The sequence below is a fragment of the Rhamphochromis longiceps genome, linkage group LG14 (assembly GCF_057381845.1).
Source record: "Rhamphochromis longiceps isolate RC_006_pf linkage group LG14, R_longiceps_female_GT1.1, whole genome shotgun sequence".
In the NCBI taxonomy this organism is placed as follows: domain Eukaryota; kingdom Metazoa; phylum Chordata; class Actinopteri; order Cichliformes; family Cichlidae; genus Rhamphochromis; species Rhamphochromis longiceps.
The window spans coordinates 36783570-36800611 of NC_140570.1; the positions used below are offsets into that span (position 1 = coordinate 36783570).

General features: G+C 41.8%; 1 protein-coding gene across 4 annotated transcripts in view; it reads left to right on the forward strand.

Moving 5' to 3' along the window:
- The window catches only part of mark4b (MAP/microtubule affinity-regulating kinase 4b), a 62287-nt gene that overhangs the window by 38564 nt on the left and 6681 nt on the right, over window positions 1-17042 (forward strand). For 3 of the 4 annotated variants that reach the window (XM_085379546.1, XM_085379548.1, XM_085379545.1), the window contains exons 4-15: window positions 3246-3294; window positions 3379-3444; window positions 5389-5459; window positions 5696-5752; window positions 5975-6211; window positions 6659-6778; window positions 6941-7040; window positions 7372-7481; window positions 7770-7959; window positions 8056-8276; window positions 8717-8820; window positions 12885-13163. In XM_085379546.1, the coding sequence (XP_085235672.1) occupies window positions 3246-3294; window positions 3379-3444; window positions 5389-5459; window positions 5696-5752; window positions 5975-6211; window positions 6659-6778; window positions 6941-7040; window positions 7372-7481; window positions 7770-7959; window positions 8056-8276; window positions 8717-8820; window positions 12885-13163 (1604 nt within the window). Of the gene's footprint in view, window positions 1-3245; window positions 3295-3378; window positions 3445-5388; window positions 5460-5695; window positions 5753-5974; window positions 6212-6658; window positions 6779-6940; window positions 7041-7371; window positions 7482-7769; window positions 7960-8055; window positions 8277-8716; window positions 8821-12884; window positions 13164-14364; window positions 14448-17042 lie in introns of all 4 variants that reach the window. The other variant, XM_085379547.1, reaches the window with a different exon arrangement.

The following is a 17042-nucleotide window of genomic DNA, read 5'->3' on the forward strand; positions in this document are numbered from 1 at the left end:
TGGAGTATGAATTTAAGAAGGCACACAAATATTGAAATTAATTATGCATTTAATCACAATCCAAAAAAACCATTATAACATTACGCTAATTCTTAGTAATTTTCAAAATGGACCTAAAGTGCAATAAGAATCTTCATTATTGCCTCTACAGCAGCACAGCTGAGGATTAAATGGATCAATACTGGTGACTCAGCAATTTCCTGGCCAGCTGCTAAAGTCTCCTTTCACACATACCCCCATTTTGGAAACAATTCCCAGATGTCATTCACATCTTTAAATATGCAACATCTCAGCAAGCAGCGCTCACAGATTGATTTCTCACTTGGAAGACCGAGCAGGCAAGAAAAAGGAGAGAAAATGTGGGAGAGCGAGGGTTAGTTGAGTATGGAGGAGAAGGAGAGAGGTGAATGAGTGTGCCGGTGAGGGAGGACAGGCTTAACTGATAATACTTCTTAAAGCTCAGATGAACAGCTGATGCACGGTGCACCTAATTCAATTACACACACTCCCACTGGACTCACTGTGTCTGTGTTTATGACAATGCAGCTTCCCATTTTAGGAGCACAGGATAGATAAAATATCTAACAGAAGAAGAGAAACTCGTGTTAATAACACATTAGAGAACATCCTCTGTGGTTCTTATGTGTGAATGCGTCTCCTACACAGCGTGGCTCTTTGCCACACACGTTCACATCTGAGAGCTGTTTCTTCGAATCATTAATACAAATCTGTTAACAGTTGCACTTCATTATCAATTGATTAGTCTGTCATGTTTCTTTTCCAATCAGTTAGTGTCACAGCCTTGGTTTTATCTTAAGGTGACTTATTCTGTGTGACCGAGGATCCAAAACTCAAAAAAAGTGAAATTTCAGATGTGTTTATGATTTAGTGTTGTTAGGTGTTTTATTGCTTTTTATTCATATTAATGCTTTCTGTTTTATGTCTCCTTTTCCTGTTGTTTTCAACTCTGTTTACTGTCATTGCATGTTTGACATTCATATCCAGTTCTTCCTGTGTGTCAAAGCGTAAACTCTTAAATTAGTTTAACACTTCTTGCATCTTGGCTGTTAGCTCTTTGTCACACTTTTGACCAGTCGACAACAAACAGGAAGCTTCTGTGTTGGCTGCTCTAATGCGAATCAGTCTGTGAGTGGACGTCTTCTTATGTAGGCAAACCAAAGTGTTTATTTTCTTCTGGGTCCACTGGCTACGAGGAATCTCTCCGACACAGGTACAGGCACGTAAAGCACTGCTGCCTCAGGTGACTGTAATGTCGTCGGGGAACGTTTTTTATCGCAATGTGAAAAAGCAAATTCCTGGGATGCATGTCTGTGTAACCTCTCAGTCTACCAGGTCAAGTAGTCTTGAGAGCTTAACACCTCGGCTCATGTGAAGACTCGGATGATCGATAATGGGTCGATGACCCTCAGGACCACCTCTAAAGGGGACAACCCCGACCACGGGCTAAATACTTGAGACTCTCGATGATTTGTTTTTAGCAGTAAACCAGCCTGCTGTAAAATTGAATTTCTGTGAATCTGCAGCGTATGTAGATAAATGTACACAGACTAATCCCAGGATTACTGCATAAGTAATGGTTTTAAATTGAGAAATGTGTTGTTGTTTTTTTAATTCTTGTAAGCAAATGTCTGTTAAAGATTTATGTGTAGAAACCCATTGTTTAGTGTGTAATATGACGGAACGGTGGAGAAAGCAGTACAAAATGTCAAATTATACGTGTATTCATACTTGCAGAAAATAGCCGGTATGCCATCTGAAATATCCTTCGTTTAATTATGTATTGTTAGATGAAAAGATGCTGAGATTCAAAATGGAATTATAAGCCTGAAGCTGACGTGAAAACATGAGTGGCGTTGGGTTTTCTGTTCGATGAAAAGTCAGAGAGTGAGAGGGCGAGATAAGGGAGGAGCGCGTTTCCCAGGGCAGCTGAGGTTCTGCGACCAGAATGAAGGCATCGGAGCATTCCTGTTTTTGTATTCTGGTTCTTTTCACTGGCTTTGCTCTCTGTCTTTTGTTCTTTTTCCATGCTTTCACTTTTTTCACTCATGTGTAATATTTTCCTCAAAGAATTGTTAATGAGGCAGGTTTGCGGCAGCGCTCTGAATAGGGAAAATGACACAAACAGTAATATATATGTTTCTATACCTCTGTTTAGTTTAGCATGTTTTCTTAGCTTCGCTGAAACACTCCTGTCAGTGAAGCCCCATTCCCCCTTCATAGTTAGAATCTCTCATTTTGTCACGAATAACAAAATGAAACTTGACTGATGAATGGAGTTAATTGCATTTGTTCAGTGTGCAGGTGGTTTGTTTGAAGTTTTCTCTGATGTTGACTCATTTCTGTGGTGAAATGAGTGTTTTTAAAAAAAAATTTATGACTCGCCATTGGGATGTCTCACTGTGAGTCCTGGCACATTCTCTCTGTAATCTTTTAAATGGTGTTCCCAGTCAAATGCATTACTTTAATGAGATGGAAGGAAAACGAGAGAGAGAGAGAGGGTGATTGCATAAGAGTGGCAGGATGAGGCAGCAGTCTGGAGCTCAGTGATGGATTGGGAGGGGGGTAGGGAGGGTCCTCAGGGAAAGCCACCCTGGAGAGGAGGCCTTATTGTCAGCCTAGCATCAGTGGGATGCTCCCTTGGGTGACCCCGAGCACTAGTGGTCAGAAAGATGAGCGTCTGTGTGTGTGGGTGTGGGTGAGGAGGGATAAGATGAATGATGGGAGCAGTATATACACCAGCTGTGAACTGTATGAACTAACTGTTCATTTGGAGAATAAATTAGAGTAATGATGGATATACCTGAATTCCTGCCCTTTTCTTGACCTGACCTCAGCTACAAACAAAATAAAAGTAGTACTTTGAAAGAGATTCAGATGTAGATTAAATTCATCAAGTTTGATGTAGTTTTAATTGCTGTGTCTTCTTTTATAAGTTTATTATTGTGAAATCTATAAATAGCCAGATTAAAAATAGCTGCGATTCTGGCAGTTTCCTCTGTATCCTCATTAAGTGTGTGTTGTCCCTATGACAGGTTAAACGGTTCATTTAAAATTAATAAAAGCATTTTTTGATTTTGTGTTCTTCCACAAATAAACGGCTCCTACTTTGGTGTTATTTTCACGGCACGATTGACCAAAAGCAGCAGTTTAAATGACCTTCATCCTTTACATACGTTTGCATCATGTATCCATTTGAGATTTCTTTTTCTTCCTCTCCTGTTCAGGTGTTTCGAGAGGTACGCATCATGAAAACTCTGAACCATCCAAACATAGGTGAGTCAACTCACACAACTTTTTGTTCTATATGTATGTTTCCACGATGGCCTTTGCGCTGAAATCTTTCTCTGTGTATTACAGTCCAGTTATTTGAGGTGATTGAGACCGAGAAGACACTTTACCTGATTATGGAGTACGCTAGCGGAGGTGAGTGACACCATCACCTCCCTCATCTGCATTGCCAAGTATAGATTTGTGCCAATTAGCTTCATTACTTCTGAACTGTACAGTCCAACCAAAGAGATAATTAACTTAGAGTATTTACTCCATTTGCATTAGTGAGGTCTTGCTTCACTACTTTAATGTTTTCTCCTCCGTCTTTTTCGGAGCTGTTCCTCTATTCATCTTGCACTCAGCCATTGTTCAGCAGTTTCCCAGGCACTAATCTATTTTTGCAGCGTCTTTATTTTTTTTTCTTCTGTCTTCGTGATCCCTTAATCTCTCTTCCCTGCTCTCTCTGTATGTTGTGTGATCTCTTACTTACAATGCCTAATAAGGAGACATCAGCTCACCAGCAGACATGCAGCTCAGATCAGCTCAGCCTGCTTCATTGTTTAACAAATTAAATGTTTAGAGGGAGGACGGGTAAACAAAATGATTTCATACTTTGTTTCCCGAATATAGTGTGTCCAATTACTTTGCTTATATTATGGCGCCTGTTGCTCGGTCAGGCCTCTTCCGAGGCAAAGGGGGCCCTCGGGCCTCCGGCCTCTAGGCCTGCGGCTCGGTTCACTCTGGCACAGCAGGCTGCCGGCAGAGCCGGCGGGCACGCCGGTGCAGCCCCCTCTGGTTTCTGCTCCGTGGCTACTGGGTGACCCCTCGTCTGGGGCTCTCCTCAGCTCTTCCCAGGAGGGTGGCACGGTTGCCCCTCCGGTGGTCCTCCTTGGGCTCTCGCACTCTGGGGCCTCTGGATGTCTGGAGCCTGGATCTCCTCCATGCCTGCTTCATGCCCTGGGGGACAGGGCTATGGCTCTCTACACCCTCTAGCAGATCATTACATGGGGAAACCTTTTGAATACAAGCGCGCTGATCCACACAGGTGTGCACACGGGTGTTCACTGTTCATAGACATAAACTACACCTTTCTTGACTGCTACTTCAAGGCACATTGTGCGCTGTCGGTCCTGCGTGCTGCACAACAACATTCAATATTTAGTATTTACTGCTGTTTACACTTAGCTAGATTAATGCGATGGTGTTGTGCTTAGTATGTTGCTCTGTTTTTTGTTTTTTTTGCTTGTTTTCTTGTCTTTTTCTTTCTCCCTTTCCTATCCCTCAGTCATGTCTGTCCCGTCTGTAACAACTGAAAATAAAATAAAATAAATAATAACAACAAAGGTCGATCAAATGGACCAATACGGCAAGGCCGCGATGGCCATAAATGCTCTAAAACACGAGATGGCCCAGGGTCCAAAGCCGGGCTGCCAAAGGGCTCTCTGGATGGATCCGCAATCTGTGAAAATTGCTGAATTTAATAAGTCGAATTAATAACTTCTGTGATGTTTTAAATGCACTGATGCTGCTTTTGGTCCCTTATTCTCAAGGAGTCACTACAGCAGGAAACGGCACATATGATTTGACAAATTTTACAAATCTTTTCCCCTCCTGATGCAACGCTAAAGAGATTTTTGTCTCCTTCTGATTTTGAACCAAATGTTGTTTGGCACATTTGTAAACCCACTCACTACAATCCTCAAATTTTAATGCAGTCCAATGATAGTAGATTGAGTGTTGAAAAAACTGAGAATTATTTAAGTACTGCTAATTTTTTTTTTTAAATCATTCTTAGTCTTTGTTAATGGGTGGTTCATTAAATAAGAACAATAAATGGCCTGTATTTGTATAGCGCTTTACTAGTCCCTAAGGACCCCACTGGCGCCACCAGGCCCTCTGACCACCACCAGTAAGAGTCTTGCCCAAAGACACAACGACCGAGACTGTCCAAGCCAGGGCTCGAACCGGCAACCTTCCGATTACAAGCTGAACTCCCAACTCTTGAGCCACGATCGCCCAACAATTTAACAGTCCGACTGGTGACTTCCACGCCCACTTTAAATACAGGAAGTTTTCAATGTTTTTGTGTTTTTTCAGGGGAAGTGTTCGACTACCTCGTGGCTCATGGCAGGATGAAGGAGAAAGAGGCCAGAGCCAAGTTCAGACAGGTCAGTGAAACTCCACAGCTGGCCTCAACCGTATGTCTGAGTGTGTCACAGCCTAAACCTGATGCACAGCTAGTCTTTCAGTTTTAAAGGATTTATCAATTTATTTATGAATTTAGTTTAGAAAGCGGGCATTGGCATCTTTGAGCTTGTAGTATAGGAGCCATTCATTTGAAGGACAACATTAGGTTCAGTTATGTTCTCTTGTATGAGCTCATTTTGTATTTCTGTCTCCTTAGATTGTTTCAGCGGTGCACTACTGTCATCAGAAGAACATTGTTCACAGAGACTTGAAGGTGATTACCCAGAATCTTGGCACAAGATATTAAAAATTCCTCCTTTTAGATAAGTGTAAATTATTTACAGAATTTACTGAATTACCTGTAACATTTTCAAAGCTACAAAGCTTAATTTAGGCCCAAAGTGTGTTATAGATTCAAAATAATAGTCAGTTATTCTTGAGTTTATGAACCTTGTCTGTATTCAGAGTTTTCTGTTGTCTACCATGTTTGCTGCAGGCGGAGAACTTGCTTCTAGACGCCGACTCCAACATTAAAATAGCCGACTTTGGCTTCAGTAACGAGTTCATGACGGGTAATAAACTGGACACGTTCTGTGGCTCCCCGCCCTATGCTGCCCCGGAGCTCTTCCAGGGGAAGAAGTATGACGGTCCAGAGGTGGACATCTGGAGCCTGGGGGTAATTCTGTACACGCTTGTCAGCGGGTCCCTGCCCTTTGACGGACAGAACCTAAAGGTGGGTGACATCAGGCCAGGGTTTTTCAGATTGAAATGTCATTTGAGGTGGCTCAGAGCTTACAGCCTTATCTGTTTGATTTTTTTTTTCATTTATTTTTTATTTTTTGAGAATAATCCATCACGGAGATGTTTTTGTGCATTAATTTAGATACAGTCACGTGCCTCTGAAGCCCAGATTATAGGAGAAATTTAAACAGTTTCGCAAAAACTAACCTTGTAGTTTACATTTACAATGTTAACTAGTTTTAATTTGTCTGAAGTCATTATAAATAGCTCTTAATCTCAGTTCTCTCTACATTTAGCCCATTTACAGCTGCAGGATCACATAATGTACAATTCTGAAAAACAATAAACTTCCATTTAATTGTGTTATTGTTTTTTTTTGTTGATGTCTTAGTGCACCTGTAGTTTAAACTAATGGTGTCCGGATGTGTGTTGTGTTCAGGAGCTGAGAGAGCGTGTTTTGAGGGGGAAATATCGCGTGCCCTTCTACATGTCAACGGACTGCGAGGGAATCCTTCGCCGCTTCCTGGTCCTCAACCCCACCAAGCGCTGCTCGCTGGAGGTGAAGACAGGTTTATTGCACATTTAGTGGAATAAATCCAAGGCGCATACACAGAAAATATCCAAAAAGAAAATATAAATGTCAGATTTGTGATGTTTTTTTTAAATCAAACATGGCAGTTTTAAGCTTTCTGTGTTTTCTCTCATTTTCTTTCATGACTAGCAAATAATGAAAGACAAGTGGATTAATATTGGCCATGATGGCGATGAGCTGAAGCCTCACATGGAGCCTGTGGAAGACTTTAACGATATCGGCCGCATTGGTGAGAAATATCTTAATCACTAATGTTTTCTTAATAATTTAACATTAAATGATATCTTTTCATGAGGTTACTGAAATGAAGGGTTAAAGAAATATTCAGTAAGGTCCTATAGGCAGAGTTTTTATCCCTAAACCTTTGGAGGCATTCCTCTTTATTCAGTGGGAGGTTAAGATAAAAAATAATAGTGGGTGCCTTGATGTTCAAAAGTGGAATACTATAGGCTAAGCCTCTTAAGTAAAATGTCAGTACAATGTTACCATTTAGCACCATAATTTTAAACTGTCCAGAACGTTTCGTTGTACAGAAGTTCTGAAGTATTTTTTTGTTTTAGATGTGATGATTGGGATGGGATTCACCAGAGAAGAGATCAGAGATGCGCTGGCCAATCGAAAATACAATGAGCTCACTGCCACATACCTGCTGCTGGGACGCAAGACGGAGGTAAATCGTTTCCTTTGCTCCTGACCTTACGATGAAGCTGTTAATAAGCTGTCATGGTTAATACTTAGATATTATGCTTACATAGCAGTAAAACAGGGTTGAGAAGATAGTTTTGGTGCCATCGCTTCCTAATTTGTTTACAGTTGTGATGTGCTACAGTCATGACACCCAGACTAATTAAGACTGACATATGAACTGGCCTCCGTTGCTCTCGGTTGATGAAGATCAATGATCGAGTCCAGTTGTAATTTTATATCGTTTGTGTGTCTGTGCATGTCTGTATCTCAGACGGAGGTCACTGACTCTCGGTCTAGCAGCACTTTAAGTCTGGCTCGAATCCGGCCCGGCGGCATCACCAACGGAACAAGCAAGCACTCCACTTCTTCTTGCTCCTCGGGTGCACAGTCTTCCTCTTCTGGCCATAAGGCACAGCGCAGTGCCTCCACGTACCACCGCCAGAGACGACACTCTGATTTCTGTAAGGCAAACTACTGATGACTTTTATTTGTTTCTATTCATCTTGAGACTTTGAATCTGCATAAATTTAGCTCACTGAGAACCTTTGCTCTGTTAGGCGGTCCAGCTGTTCCAGGATCAACACACCCAAAACGAAGTCCCAGCGGCGTAGCTGAAGGGGCGGGGCTTAGAGAGGAGCGGCTGTCGATACGCAAGCCAAGCACCAACACTGTTGGCTCCCGTAGCATCCCCACCCCCTCCAGTCCCATGGTTAGCTCTGCTCACAACCCAAATAAATCTGAGATACCTGACCGGCGTAAGGAGGTTAACTCAACCACGGTAAGCCCAAAAGGTTTATGTGCGGGTGGGAGGAACCGTCTAGTGAATCTAATCTGTCACTTTTTAACCCCCTTATCAATACAACAGATGGCAGAGCCCTAACACCCCACCTAATCCAATTACCTCAGATTACAGCCCTTTAAGGCTACGTTAAAATAAATATAATGGGAACCAAAAATAAAATATCCTCCACAGACTGGAGACAATCAGAGAAGTAAAACTATTACATGTTTTGAGATAAATCATCAAATTAGAAATTAATCATGAGAAATGAAGAGCATAGTTTGCATGCAAAGGGTTGAAGACTGCAGTCAGAATAATCTGAGATTAACTCTTTAATGTTCTCCACGGCAGATACAGGCAGAGCTCAGAGGTCAATCCAGGGCAATCTTTGTTTTCACATAATCTCACATAATTTACAGGCTTTTCTTCTCCTCCAGAATAACATCCCTGCTAGTGCTATGACTCGAAGGAACACGTATGTGTGCACAGACCGATCCAACTCTGATAGACACGCCCTGCTACAAAACGGCAAGGAAAACAGGTGAGAGTTGCAAATGTGTATATGAAGTATAAAATCCACCCAGCAGGTACTAATGAGATCTTTCAAAAAGCAGACAATTTGTTTCTTCGCTATTTCCCTAGAGGCCTCTTCTGAAATCATTTTAAACTGAAAGGGGGCAGATTAGCTTTATTTGCGTGAATTTGGACCACATTCAGTAGCATTCATGTATATCAATATATTTATTAGTAGAACACAGCCCAATAAATCGCCCGCACTTCAAACCTCAGATCAGAATTTTGTTTAAATATGATAAAAATCTCTGGCTTCCATTTACACACTGTTAGGTCTGGATAGCTACACCCTCACCTCAGTTCAGACAGCTCTAAATTACACCCATTTTGTCCCTGAAGAGCCTTAAAGGCAGTGAGTTAAGTATAGAATTGAAGCTCAGGCTGGTGATTAAATGGCTGGTTTCGCCGGCACATTGCATCTTCACATTGCATCTATTTTAACTATTTTCAACACTTTGGGAAATGCGTTTGTATTAATTGCAAGTACAGTGGAACATGTCACTGTGATAAGTTTTGTAAAGACCGGTTTGACTGGTACAGCTTGTCCCCTTTTAGCACAAAGCTTAGCATGTTTCACACACACATTTTGTCTCTTCAAGACAGGATGAAGGGCTTAACACTGCACATCAGTGGCTTTGTCTTTGTTCTGTGTGCAGCTCTGTGTACCCAGTGTGAACTGTCTGTTGTTACGACAGATGGTTGTCTCCTTGTCGGTCTCTGAGCATGGCAGTCAACGTCCCCTCTCTTGCTGTGTCTGTCTCACTCTACTTCACTCTCTCTCTCTTTTCCTGTGGTCACTGTCTCACTTTCAGTCTGTCTGCCCTGTTTTCTGCGCCTCTGTCTCTTTATCACGCTTTAATTTTGTCTCTCAGAGGGAGAGCCTGAAGGTTTCTGTCTGCTGTCTGACCTCCAGTAAAAACAAATTTGCACACACGGGGCAGTTAGGGGTAGGCCAGGCGAAGGGTGTATCAAGTGCATACAAGTTTTCAGATCTTAGTCAATCAAATCAGTGCACAAAAAATGAATGAAGTGTTTGTGCAAATCATTTTTGATAGGAGGGGGTATCATATGATGGCGACAAAGAAGTAGTGAATGTTGGTATGAAAAAAATGCCAACAGTGTGACATCAGTAAACTGCACAAACGTGTCTACCTACCATCATGCTTTTCAAAATAGATACGAGGAAGAGGGTTAAAAAACAAAAAACATCAACTGGTGATTTGGATGAAACGCTGAATCACTGCTGTTCAGGAGACGCTTACTCTCCTGTGAGCAGAGAAGATGACACACCCCACACTGTTCGATTTAGGCATTGCACCGAGGCAGCATCCTCTGCTGTAGCTCACTGTTATGATTTAACAGGTGGTGTTAGAGCGTGCAGGATAAATGTCTGCTCTAAACAAAGGAAGGTTGAGGAGAAGAGAAAGCAGAGGGGGGAGGAAGAAACGGGAGAGGAGGTGAACAGGAGGGAGCAGCAGGATGAAGTGAGGACTGGCGTTGCACCAACATAACCCTCCATTTGCCTCAGAGGCCTTGTCAATGTGATGCCATGCCAGAGTGGTTGATGGGAAAATCACGTGCATGGAAGAACAAACACACGCACAAATTGTACATGAAAACTGTCTAACCTGTAGTCCTAAAAGATCAGAATAAAAGCCCAAAACACTGCGCATGTTCGGTACTTGAATTTACGTGACTGTTCGTTTGTTGATTGCCTACATCAGGTCCTCCGCTGAGCTCAAACTATGTGTGAAGAAGCTGTTTTCACAAATGCGCTGCAGCCCTGAACATTTCAAGGCCTCACCACACAGAAGTGCACGTGAGAGCACAAATATCTGATGCAGTCAGATCGAATATTAGCTGATTTCTAACCTGCCAGCAACCTAGGACATCGGATTCTGGGGATTGATGTGTGAGCAGGGCGGGTAATAGCTGAGTGCATTTACTGCTAGCAAGTGGGCATCATGTGTCCTGCCTCCTGCACGCTCTACCAGGGCAACTCCCTTACCTAAAGCACACAAAGTATTTGCAGTAATGACAAAGCATTAGGCGGGTCATTTCCTGGGGCGTGCTACATGTGAGAAAGGGAAGCTGTGTCCCGGATTCCTCAGACACTGTCCAAAGTTCATGTTTGAGGTCAGCTTGTGATAAGACTGGAAGATAAGGGACTTCATTATCAGGACATAATGCAGATGCTCTTTGGTATATGAAAAGAGCAATGGGTCAGCTGTAATAATCCATGTATACATTAAAAACAGAAATCAGAGGAGTTCCTCAAACTCTGGGATGTCAAACTTATTTTACATTTTACATTTTACAGCCCATTTTTATCTTAAATGGGTCAGACCAATAAAACTCCCCTATCTGTCAATGTAAACAAGCTTAATTACACGTTTAATCCTCAAAATATCTCAATATAGGAGGGAACATTTTCAACAGTATGCCTCAGGTTTGTTTTTGTTTTTTTAATGGTGACCCCTATTATAAAAAAACTGAAATGTCTGTGACCGATTAAGATATCTGTAAACCTTTAATTGTTTAACTAATTCTTAATTACGTTGGTATTATACCAATGGCCAGAGGGGAGGTCTTCATCAGTAGGAAAACTATTAAAACCTCAGAAAAAGTTTATTTTCCAGAGCGATCCACTGGGTGGGATAGGAGTCTTTGCCAAGCCCATTCTGGTCCCCGGGCCTTAAGTTTGACATCTCTGCTTTAACTAATCAAGCACTGACATTAGTTTGAGGCACTGGTGAAACTTGTGTACAAAACCACACACAGCTACAGAACAGAAAATTTATTTTTTTCAACCATCCCCCGTCCCGCTGTCCTCTGCTCTCTCCAGCCCCCATGTGCCCCCTGAGGTGAGTCTCAGTAGGCAGCCAGTTCACATTGACGCTAAACGATTTTGCTCTGCAACGGCTGCGCTTCAGCTTAACCCATTTAATGGCTCTGTCCCACTTGAACCCTGTGTGTGGGTGTTATCTAGAGCGTTATGAAAAGCAGCCTCAGGCCACCAGCCAGCCTGAGAGTCAGGGGTGGAGAGGTGTGTGTGTGTGTGTGTGTGGTTTATGTGCGTAGGTGCATAAATGTGTGACAGGAGAGGGGAACTGGACATGAGGTAGTGGGGCATGCAGGCGCTCACAAGAGAGAGAATATTTTGGGTTAATTTTCAGGTTAGAAAACAACCTGTGTGAAATGTATGACAGCTAGCTCTGCTGGTCTTTCTGTCTTTTACTTTTAGACTTTATTTCAGACTTTTCATTTTTCTTGAAAAGTCTGAAATAAAGTCTGTTTGCGAACAGCTCATTATAATTTCACCTGTTGACGTCTTTGATTTGAATTGTAAAATCAAACCGGACAAATAATTATTTTTAAATTGTTAGGTTGTTAAATATACTCAAGGATAATTCACCTTTTATCAGCCAGCCAGTTATCAGTGTCCATAGATTTTGTTTAATACTGCAAACTAATGATGGAGCTTGTCTTTAACCCCAGTTTAAGCCATGAAGAAACCCAGTTACGTAATGATTGATTAAGTGTTTTTAAATGCACTTGGCATGTTAAATCCAACTTAAAGCCATAAGTCTGCTAATAATCTGCACTTGATGTCAAAAAATCCAAATGAAAGATGAAAAATACTTATTTTGCTATCGAGTGTTTTCTGCCACCGATTCATTCGAGCCTTTGTTTGTCACAAACACATCAGTGAGTCACATCACTGCTCGAGGTGGCGTGTTTTTTCAGTGAAGATGGGTCACACTGGTCTATTTGGGGTCTGAAAGTGAAGTGAAAATGCGCAGTTTTGCGATTGTTGCCTAACACTGGCTCAAACAGCCTACGCTGCAATTATAATGTGAATGTAACTTCTCTGGTTTGATTCTGTTTATGTTGAACGCGCTTCCTTCCAGATGTTTGGAAAAGCCGTAATCAAATATGTATAAATGGTTTGGTGCTTGTATGGTTCCTGAACAGTTGCACTTGTTCTAATAGTCTAACTTGCAACTTCTCCACCCTCACCCACCTCTCCAGTTCCACATCCCACCGCCTCCCCCCTGCCTCCCCCTCTACCCACAGCATTGCAGGTGCCTCTGGGACCTCCTCCTCATCCTCCACGCCTTCCTCCCGTCTGTCCCGGGGATCCACAGTGAGGAGCACTTTTCACGGAGGGCAGATTAGAGACCGCCGGCCTCCCTCTCACGCTCCTCCAGCGTCTCCTACGCTGTCCCACGATGCCAGCCCACTGCCCCATGCCAGGACCCGGGGTACGACCAACCTGCTCAGCAAAATCACCTCCAAGCTGACTCGCAGGTAAGAGGAGAAGCTAGATGTTTGAATGTCAAGTCTTACTGTTTTTGAAAGCTTTAAGTAACAAAGAAACAGGGAGTGGACGGGGCTAACTGGTAGAAACACAGTGGCTTGTTAATAAATCTGCACGTATTTTTGTTAAATGTTTAGTAATACTGCTAATCGTTGTGGTAAAGTGACAGTACAGGCCTGTCTGATTATGAGCTTACAACTAGACAGTGTAGTTCTGCACATGAAGATCATTTCGATAACCTTGCTGCCTGTCACGTCTCCTTAACCAGTACTAACCTACCAGCCTTCCTTCTCTAATAATTCAGCTTTACAGGCTTCAGAACTTGTCCTCCGGAGTGTCAGACCTGGGTCTAATAGTGTTCAAATATTGTTCGCCAATTTAATTTTCTCACATTCAAGATTCTCAGTCTTTTTTTTTCGCCACATCCACATCTTCATGGAAATATCCACCCACTGCTAACCACAGATTCAAACATCACAGAATACTAAAGTTACCGTTTACTGCACTAATTCAGTTTTAGTTATTTAGATTTGACTGTGGGGGCTGTGTAATGTTCCAAGTGTGTACATCTTACTACACTACAAGACAAAATATGAATTACTCTGTCCTGAAGAAGTAAAGCTGTCTGCATGTAACAGTAAACCAACAGTAAACACACACATCCACACAATCCTGCGACATCGATGGACAGTATATGAAGACCAGTTTAAATTTATAAAAATTCGATTTTATTCAGCATGGTTACCTCCTTTTTTCAGTTCCTCCCATGAACTGTATTCCTGAGGCACCTCCGCCTTACTGCACCTTAGTGGCAATTAAAGCTAAAAAGGTAAATGATAACCTATCTGACCCAGGTCTGCGCGCTAGGTGGACACACTGTATGTCTTTCACGGTTGTTCTTGGCTGCTTATTGTTGCTTTATCTGTTTGTTTGTTTGATTCTTTAACCACTTTGGCTTTTTCTTGCCAGTCACCTTCCAGTCTTCTATCCTTCTTTTCTTGAACTACAGTACCTGATGTTGAATTCTTCACCTCTTCTACCTGTGCTTCTTACTGTCACTCTGTGTTGTCTACCCCTTCACTTGCTTTTTCTTCCACTCACATCTCTCTTTCAAAAACTTTCAATTTTCCATTTTTTTCCATTCCTCTCATCCTCTCTTCACCTCCTTCTCTTCTTCCTCTCTCCTCCTAGGGTCACTCTTGACCCTTCTAAACGTCAGAGCTCAAACAAGTCCATGTCGGGCTGCACCCTCCCGCAGGGAACAAAAACAGTTAGTAAGTCTTCCTTTCCCATGTTTTCTGGCTGCTTCTGTCCATCTGACTGTCTGTCTGCCTGCCAGTGCTCAGTCATCCCCTCTACCCCTCATTCACTGTTGCAGTCTGTTGCAGGTCAGAGTTTAGTTATATGAAGTTTTATCTGAGGCAAAGCTACTCTAAAGGTAGTAATTAATATAAATAAGTCAACTGTCTCAGTCAAATATTTCCACTAAAATTTATATTTTAGCTTCATGGTGGTAAAATCAAAATTTTGATTTTTTTTTTTAAGTGAAGAATAGTTGATAAAGGAAATAACATAAGCAGGTCTTAAAAAAATCTTAGATGGCCTTTGAAGTACTATCCAAAGACATGTATGCAAAACGTCCGGCCCCACCAGTGGATTCAAACCCAGAACCAGTTTGCAGGATACGTGTGAGAGAAAATATGAAAAAGCCTAATATGCAGTTGGAATTTGGGTATAAAGCATATTTGTCTTGTATATCTTGGCTGTTAAAATACACAATATGCTTATAGACTAAACGCGGGGTTCTTGTGAGCATTGAGTGTGCATGTGAAATGCTGCCTTTCTTTATGTTGGTCAGCACTATTTGATCTGCAGCATCGACATAACTGCTCAAAAGTTCTTCGATTTATTAAAGACATTTTTATTTTTGTAAAATCTCTTTATTATTTATTATTTTCATTACATCCATCTTCTTATCTGGATCAAGTCCGATCAAATCTTTTACTTAAATAAATGAGTACTCAAAACATAATAGTGCATAACTTTGGGCTACGTTGTGTTTTCTGGTTACTCATTGTGCATTCATACATAAAACGGATAAAACAGTTGTTGCTGCATTAAAAGGTTTTTTAAAAGTCCCACGCTTAACTTGCTTACCATGCAGAAATTTGTTGTGATACATCTTCTCCTTTTATGTTACTTGATGTGCTTATTCACCCATGCTCGGTCACTGTTTGTACACACTCGGTTTTATGTTTCCATTAACTGACGTAAAAGGTTATAAAAATCCAGGATTCAAACTTCCCTTTAGAAAGTTGAAATGCAGTAAGACTAAACTCTGCAGATGTGTGACTTAAAGTTGTGGCCAAGTCCACTGATGAAATGTTTGATGGTTGCTTCTTCCAGTAGAGCAGCTTTATCTCAAAACCAGCATGTTTGTGTTTCTAAAACTCTGATCAGCTGCTGTCTGCTTTAGTGTCTCTTTGTCACTCCTCCCATCTCCAGTGGCTCAGCTTTAGGCTGTAGCACTCACTACAGGCTGTAAACAGCACAGCACCATTACCTGCTTCTAGCAAAGCACTTAAAAGCAACAAAAATGTGAATTATTTCTATTTTAAATGTATGTTTAAGTTTTCCTTTTTACTGTAGTATGGCTTTAAATGTTACCATCAGGTAGGATGCTAGGTCTTTTAGCTATTATAGCTAGAAATCACTACTCACAAACAAGCGCATGGACAACACGCACACTCTTGTTCATGCAGAGTGTAGAATAAACAACACTATGGAGATGTGTGTGTATGTTTGTGCGTTCCCTGGAGTATGAGTTTATTGCAGATCAACTGCACTACTTTGAGTCACAAAATCAACACCATATGTTTGTCCATGCTGTTAACAAATCATCAGTCATGCAGCAGCAGGGCTTTGGATTCTCAGAGAAAGCAGAGAAACCAGGACAGAAAGGAAGGGGAGTGTATTTTATACACGAAAGACACAGGGGGTGAAGGAAGAAGAGCTGAGATGAAGACAGGCAGGTTCTATCCCTCTGAAAAGTGTGACATATGGTGCGTTCCTGAATGGGTTTTAGCAGCAACGTATGTCAAAAATATCACTTTTATCCACTTCTAGATAACTGTCTTGATTTTTTCTTCACATCTAATGTTATAAAATATTATTTCAAGTGTTTAAAAAGATATTTTTGACATCAGTCCACAGCTAAGGATTCTTTCTAGAGCAAACAAACTGAGGAAAGGTCTGAAGGGTTTTTCAGGTTGGTATTAGGAGACTAGAAGGCTGTGCACAGGATGCACAGGACGTTTTAATTTAGACTAAGGCAATGTGGAGATTGCTGTAATGGTATACAAGGTGGCAGAAAGCTAATGGATCATGCTGTAACTGTTGACAATTAATGCGATACAACAAATATGTTGAACCGTGACTGTAAATGTACCCAGCGTGCGTCTTAGCGCTCCGCAGGAGAAGAGGCTTGTAAGAAGCATCTGGGCCTGCTACAGTCATCCTAACCGACTGACCCAGCATCACTGCCGTCTTAAACCAGGATTAGTTATATAACCACAGTTTATCTGTGTCTTAAACTGGGATTGCGCGCAGCTCTCCCTCACGATACCAGCAGATTGTTCTGTTACACTGCCGCAAATTGTCTGTCTGTCTCTCGTCCCAGTTTCGGTCTTTTTTTCCTCTCCCTTTTTGCGTCCTTGTCCTCTTCTTTTTGTTCTGCTTCTCTCTCCCCCACACAATCTGTTTTTTTGCAGTTTACATACTTTAGCGTTTGCACACAGTCACTGACTCACAGCAGAGTCTGGTCAGTCTGCCACTCCACACTCGTTGCTCACAAAACACTTGAATTCCTT